General features: G+C 44.5%; 1 protein-coding gene across 1 annotated transcript in view; it reads right to left on the bottom strand.

The window, feature by feature from the left end:
* Positions 1-3371: 3371 nt before the first annotated feature.
* plxna3 (plexin A3) overlaps positions 3372-7244 on the bottom strand; it is a 123627-nt gene continuing 119754 nt past the window's right edge. Inside the window, exons 29-32 of the mRNA XM_076276894.1 lie at positions 6209-6378; positions 5428-5640; positions 4535-4685; positions 3372-3472 (exon numbers count right to left, since the gene is read on the bottom strand). Coding sequence (XP_076133009.1) covers positions 3377-3472; positions 4535-4685; positions 5428-5640; positions 6209-6378 — 630 coding nt within the window. The 3' untranslated portion in view covers positions 3372-3376. The remainder of the gene's footprint in view (positions 3473-4534; positions 4686-5427; positions 5641-6208; positions 6379-7244) is intronic.

The following is a 7244-nucleotide window of genomic DNA, read 5'->3' as shown; positions in this document are numbered from 1 at the left end:
GTGAAAAAGGAAATCTGAAAGAAAGGATTTTAAGAGAATAGTAAAATAATTCAAACCAAGTAAAACCTCACAGAACCTGTTTTTAACACATTAGGGTAGTATAACAACGTCTAAATGAGACCGACCTGGTTCTTCCAAAGCCCTCCCCCTTTAATCTAATCTAACGCTACAACCTCTTTGGTCAGAATACATGTCATTTGTTATCTCCATAGAGCAATATAGTGGGGTCGATTGAATATTAGGGGTCCGTGGTAGAATGAAACATTAAAATCTTTCAAATACGAGAGTTAAAAAAAAAAGAACGCACATTTCTTGATATGCAATTTGAAAAAAATCATGAAAAAATTCTCATAAACAAATTCATTCTCTTGCGGCATCATTCTTAAATACAAAAAGCAATGACGAAGCCGGACCAGGATATGCGTAAAGTCTCCAATACTGTACATGAAATCGTGTACATTCTTGCGTTTGCGAAACACAAATAAATTATGCACAATAAATTAGACACAATAAATACTTCATTGGAAAGGGCAGAACTCAGAACCACACAGAAATGAAAAAATGGCAATACAAAAAAAACCTCAGGGGTCAGTTATTACAGTATCAGCTCCAGTCGATACGTCCTCCCCAGAGATGTTTGGGAAAAATGGCTGAACATAAACGACTCCGTTGGTAACTCAGCTACACACTACTGCCATGGAAAAGCGTCAACAGCCACTCGACGTACCTCACCACAATGTACACCAGGGACACGAGCGTGCATGTGTGTGTTTCTTCTCTGTATGTGCGTGTGCACAGGCCCTATGTACAAAAGCAATGAAGAAAGGCCTGACCATTTGAGAGTTAAAGGTGCAGTCAGCGATTACGCAAGATTCACGTTTGTTTATGTTTATACACAACTACATTGTTTTGGACACTTTTGTCGAAAACAATGTACATTATATTTTTTAATCAAGGTCAAACAAAACCCACCAGAGAGGTAGCTCATCCCTCCCTTCAGTATTCCCAGAAAAAATTCCAAGCATGGTTTTGTTTTTGTTTAGGAGACAGGCTGCCTACAGAAACGTTTTTTTTTTACAGTGTACTCACAGAATGGGAAGCTAGCGGTCATGAGGAGATGATTGTTGAATGTGACAAAAAATGTTATGGGCTTAAAATGGCGTACAATTGCTGACTGTACCTTTAACTGTTGAGAAGCACAACTAAAACTGCTTCATGTGAACAGTAAAGCAGGCCAATGGAGCAATGTGTCTAAATGGCTTTCACAGACTTGTAAAACTGTGTTGGAGGAGTAAGCGCTGAAGATGTTGGCTCAGTATAGACTCTGGAGTCAAGTGTGTTCCCAAAATAGAAAGCAATAGGTTAAAAATACAAATTTAAAATGATGCGTGTAGGCAGAGAGGCCCTCCATTATTGTGCTTGGAGTTGCATTAAACGTATTTGGCAAAAAAATCTACTGCATAAATATCCACTGTACACTAACGAGCTCAACAAAACAGCCAGAAGTCCATATGTATCCATAAATGTCTAGAACTTAAAGCAGACGTGTACTGTAAAATGTTTGTCTTGCATCTCTCTAGAATTTTAAATCAGAATAAAAAAACTGAAGCTGTATGAATAGAGACATAGACTTGCAGGGTTGTGTGAAGTTAGAACAATAGAGACCACTCTATTGTGAAGCCCCTCAAGTTGCTACAAACAAACATAGGAACATCTTTGGAACATTCATATGGGAACATCCCAAATCTTAGTGGTTATTGAACAGTGTTCAAAGAGTCGATGTGTCCCTAATGGCTTACTCGTGTTTCTCAGACTTATTGCTTTTTGTGGATAAGATGCACATAGGACACCTGATGTTAGCGGAGCGTCCTTTTCCATGTCAGTAGTGTTTGAGATCTGAGGACATGTGGATGCACTCCAGCCCTCACATATTCACAATGGAGTTAAAACATTAAGGGGCCGGGGGGGATGTTGATTGGGTGGATAAAATCCATTTCAGGGGTGGAGCACATCCATCTGTAGAGCAACAGAGGTTTGTATCCATCCAGAATGCAACATCAACAACAACAGCAACAACGACGACGGCGACGACAAAAAAAGGCAAGCTTTGAAGAAAGGACCACTGATCTCTCACCAAAAACTGATAAGGCCGGCGTCCATTTTGGCCCCCGCCCTTCCCGCGCGCGCACTAATTCAAGAGCAGAAGGAAAGCAAAAACAGAAGAGACGGGTGAAGAAGCAAAGGCGCTTTGTAAAGTCTATGGCATTTGAGAGATGTGCCAGGCGATGAATCAGTCCCTCGTCCCCAGGCCGCACTGCGGGCCCCTGGACTTGCTTCAGGGCACGTCCATCCGTCCGTTAGGCCCGCGGGCCGTCAATGACTCCCTGACCTTTGACCCCAGGGGATGTGTTTCCTCGGGCCGTGACTCAGGATGGCTGCTGCTGCAGACTCGTGTCTCTCTCTCTACTCTACCTGGGGTCCACATGGCATCTTTGTCCCCCACTTTTGAACGTTGATCTTCCAATTGCTTTTGTATTGTCCTTTTTTTTGTTGTTGTTCATTATTATTTTCCCCACTGATAAATGCCAAAAAGTCCACAACGCAGTTTGGATTTACTAAGAAGTATTAATATCCCGACAATCTCTTATCCCCCCCCCCACACACATACATACCCACCCCAGAGTGAATGAAAGTTAACCTTTCCATGGCACTAGCTTGGCAATTCAGCACAGTTTCCAAGGCAACGTCACATATGCCTTTTTCATGGAATGTATCTCATTATATCCACAGTAGTTCACATCCATTGAGTTTTAGGCAGTTGCTTTTTTAAAGAGTCTTTTTTTGAAGAGAAGAAAAAAGGCCAGTGTGAAGAAGAAGAAGAAGAAGAAGAAGAAGAAGGAGGAGGAGGAGAAGAAGGTTGAGAAGGAGAAGGAGAAGAAGAGAACTCAAAAAAGAGAAAGGAAATCTCTTGAAAGTCTCACTGGCGATGGCAGGTAGAGGTGTCGGAGAGATAAGAGGAGATTTGGGGGGAAAGGGGTTGGGGTCAGATACATTGGGCTTTGTGCTGTGCTGTGGTTCTTAGTGTTGATTGTCCAGTGTCATTCGTATCCACCCTCTTGTTAGAATAAACTGTGGATGTCTCTCCAACACAGGTCTGATAATCAATACAACCCCACCCACCCCAACCCACCCCCTGCCTCAATCTCCCAATGACCCAAAAAGCCCCCCTTCCCCCTTCCTCTTACTCAGCTGCACACACACACACACACACACAGACACACACACACATTCATACAGACACTCAAACTCCAACCTCAGCGTTGCGGCCCCCGCCCCGCCCTCCCCCTCCCTTCCCAGGATCCATCTGTGGCGGCCCTCAGCTGCTGCCGGACATCAGGTTAATGGCTTGTTCCAGTTTGTGCCGCAGCTTGTGTTTGCGGCAGTAACCATCCCTGTCTAGCGCTGTCAAGATCTGTGCACAAAGAGAGAGAGAGAGAGAGAGAGAGATAGAGAAAGAAAGAGAGAAAGAGAGATGGGGATGAGAGAATGAACACAAATGGAGAGCAAGAGTCAGAGACGAACTCCATTAGTTGATAGCATGCATTCAATTTGCAAATTGAGCCGCATTTTAATAGAAATGCAAACAAGTCAGGCTGAATGGTTATTTATGGACTCAGACTTTTAAATGTGTATGATGACACACTGTCACCGCCAAAGCAATCACACAGCACACCCGGGCACTGGACCTCAATAGGTCTCATGCATTAAACTCTACAGCTAAATGCGCTTTTAAAACCCTGGCAGTATAACCCAATTGTTCCTATGTATCAAACTTTACACACATTGCAAAATGTGCTTTTGAAATATACATTTCATTATTTTTGTAATCCTGCAAACTAACTCTGCTAAACCCATACATGAGACATGATTGTAAGTTTTATTGTAAGAAAACCCAAACTATCAGTACAGACCAGCATTCAGGTCAGAGCGTTATAAGCTACTAAAACTTGGGTTATGCCGAGTCCCACATTTTTGCATTCTAACTGGAGCAAATCTGCAAAGCAATTCCGTTCAGCACAACGGATTTTTGGTATCCATGCAGAACTGTATGTTTTGTATCTGTTGCTATGGTAAAACCATAAATTCTTCCCCTTCTTGTAAAGGAGTCCCATCTTTGTAACAGTGAGTTGTGTAAGTGTGTGTAGGCTAATTCACAAATGCTTCTTGCACTACGAAATACATGTGGGTGATGGACATTCAATCTGACATCCTCATGGTTTCAATTTGACATTCTCAAGATTACGGCCTTGCTCATAAATATATCTTGAGTCAACGTGTCTTCTGTACGCACACTCAGGAAGACACATTTCATGTGTTTTTGTCTAAGATGACTGACATTTTTCTGCAGAGAATAGTTTTGAAAGTAAGAAGAATCATTTTTTTTTTTTTTTCTGAAAGAGCTTAATGAAGTGGAATCCAGCACAGAGCAGGCACTCGGTATTCCACTTCTCACTGTCTCCCCTCTTGGTCTCACCTCCTCCTTGTACTTGTTGATGTAGAAGTAGAGTTCGTTGAGGGCACTGAGAGTGTTGAACTCGCTACCATGGAGACGAGACTGCTCCACCAGATAAGCGTCCATGTCCTGATCGCTGATGCTGGGCATCTTGCTGATATCTCTGTAATACCTGCCGCACGTGCACACACACACACACACACACACACACACACACACACACACACACAAAAGAAATGATTTTTAAATACACTCCTGGTGGAGGTCTGTGCTTATCCCCTTCCTTTATGCACACTGGCAGATGGGCAGCGTGTTGGGGCAGATTAAGTGGCATCATTACTTTCGCTGAACGCCTTTATGGCACATTGAGTGTGCGAATGCCATAGGTTCTTGAGACCGAGGGCCTCGAGTCGGTTTTTACTGCGCCAAAAATTGGAATGTCAGGATGAAACACAATGCTCTAATCACTACTAAAGCCCAGATGGACTCCATCCAGGGGCCGAATACTACAAAAGCGGGGCAGGCAGAAGTAAATTCTGATAAGGTTAACACTGGGGCTGGGTCCTGCGGCCCAAACGGTCCGACATGAAGGCCCATCCATCAAGGCCATGGTTTTCAGAGATGTTCCTGTCTACCTTCCCTTTATCAAGGTTGTAATTTATACCTTCACAGCCAACAGTACTGCTGAAAGGTTTGCTTTATTTGTTAGGCGAATACTTTTTGGGTAAGATTCTTAAAGAATGCATTAAAATGACTGACAGAACCCAGCAAAGGCACAGAGCTCCCCCTGCACTGCTGTAGCTAAGTACGGAAGACTTCTGTATGTACCAGCTGGTTAGGTTAGCCTTGCACGGGTGACCAGAATGACCCCACTCCCACCCCAGACATCCGCCACTCATGCCCGCAGGCCTCACCTCTCCACCCAGCTCTTGTAGTTGGGGATGTCTTTAGCGTAGAGCAGCTTGTTGGAGGGCGAGTCCTTGCCCAGCCGGTGCTCCGAGGTGGAGCAGGAGTCCATGAAGGTCTGCGCCACCACCGACAGGCACGCATCTGTGATGCTGTTCTTGTGGATGTCAAAGACAAACTGCGGGTTCTTGATCACGTTCACCCAGAAACGCAGAGGCAGACTGGCAAAGGAGAGAGAGAGAAAGAGAGACAGAGAGAGAGAGAGAGAGAAATAAAAAGGGGAGAGAGTCAAAGAGTGAGAAACGAGAAGAGGCCATTTTTATTTATGATCATACATTTTCAGTAATTATCCATTTTTGAAAAGGAAGTAGAAGATCCATTTCCCTAATCCCCCAACTGTACACTGCTTATGCTGCCCCTCAAATGCCAGCAAGCATTTAGCAAAAAACTCTCCAATTACGACCTTTAATATTCTTTAACAGGGCGCCATTATATGTGCTCTTAAATGGCTTCAAGTGCTTTTGACAGCCACAGTTAATTACACTGCACTAATGAAGCAAGCGCTCTGTCTGTCTCTCAGTCTCTCTTGGCCCCCATGTCCGCAGGATTAGAGCCCTGGGTGGCTGTGAGGGGCTGGTGGGGAGAGTGGAGGTGGATACACACACACACACACACACACACACACACACACACGCTTTTTGGTGTCTTTCTCTCATTCCATGTCCGGAGGATTAGACCAGTGAGGGGCGGTGTTGGGGTGGGGGTGGGGGGTTTGGTTCACATGCTCACCAGTTGCTTTTCCAGGTGTGGCGCACATCAGGGTCGCTGATCTGCCTGCGGTCAGCCTGCTCGTCCAGGAAGTCGAACATGTACTTGATGGCCAGCGGCAGTGCGCTGCCCCGGTGTGCCGTGCTGAAGACCGTCTCGAAGAGGTCGTCCACAAACTTCTGCAGCGTGCCCTGCAGCCACATGAAGACACAAGAGCCGCTCAAGCTGATGCACATATACTCCCACACACATACAGTTCCATATAGAGACCTTTAGTACAGTTGATAGTGTGCGCGCACACACACACACACACACACACACACACACACACACACACACACACACACACACAGAAAACACATCTTAATTCTATATTCTAGTTCTAACTAATAACCTCTAGGTTGCCTGACATGGAACGTGACAAACTTCAGTACTTGCAACAACAACAACAAAACAACACACACACACACAAGCAAAATCTATTGTTTGCCAATCAATGACTAAGCCCAGACTGACTAGACTCCAAAAATGCCCAGTATTACCTGAAAAACAGATTACATCTGGCAACCTTTTCTTGAAGTACACAACAACTTAAAAAGCCTTTTAATTTAATGACCAGCCATCCTTAAACATTTTAAACTCAGCCAGAGGGTCCATCATCCATTATTTTGTCCCAGACATTCTGCCCACATGCTTAAGACTGCATAGACTAAAGAGCAGCTTCTATTAATAATGAGTGCATTTATCTAGATGTTCTATTGCGCAACGTCAGCAATCAGACATGACATGTATGCTTTGTTGTAGTTTTGGGGGGCTTTTGCCTTTACGTAGAAAGGACGGTTGAGAGTGATAGGAAACAAGTGGGAGAGAGATGGGGCATTGGATTGGGAGATAACTGCGGAGTCGAACCCCCGGGTCCCAGTGGGCATTTAGACTCGAATGTGGTACGGATGCTGCTGCCTACGGCACAGCTCCCCCTGCGAAGCATACTTTATTTATTTGAAGTACCAACTATAGAGAACCCCCCGAAAATGCCACAACCTTCAAACATGATGAG

The sequence above is a fragment of the Alosa pseudoharengus genome, unplaced genomic scaffold, assembly GCF_046254945.1.
Source record: "Alosa pseudoharengus isolate Yale_2024_CS ecotype anadromous, Long Island Sound unplaced genomic scaffold, YU_APseudo_1.1 YU_APseudo_1.1_scf_9, whole genome shotgun sequence".
NCBI classification, from domain to species: Eukaryota; Metazoa; Chordata; class Actinopteri; order Clupeiformes; family Clupeidae; genus Alosa; species Alosa pseudoharengus.
The sequence above is the reverse complement of the archived record's forward strand: the minus strand, read 5'-3'. Positions and strand labels throughout refer to the sequence as shown.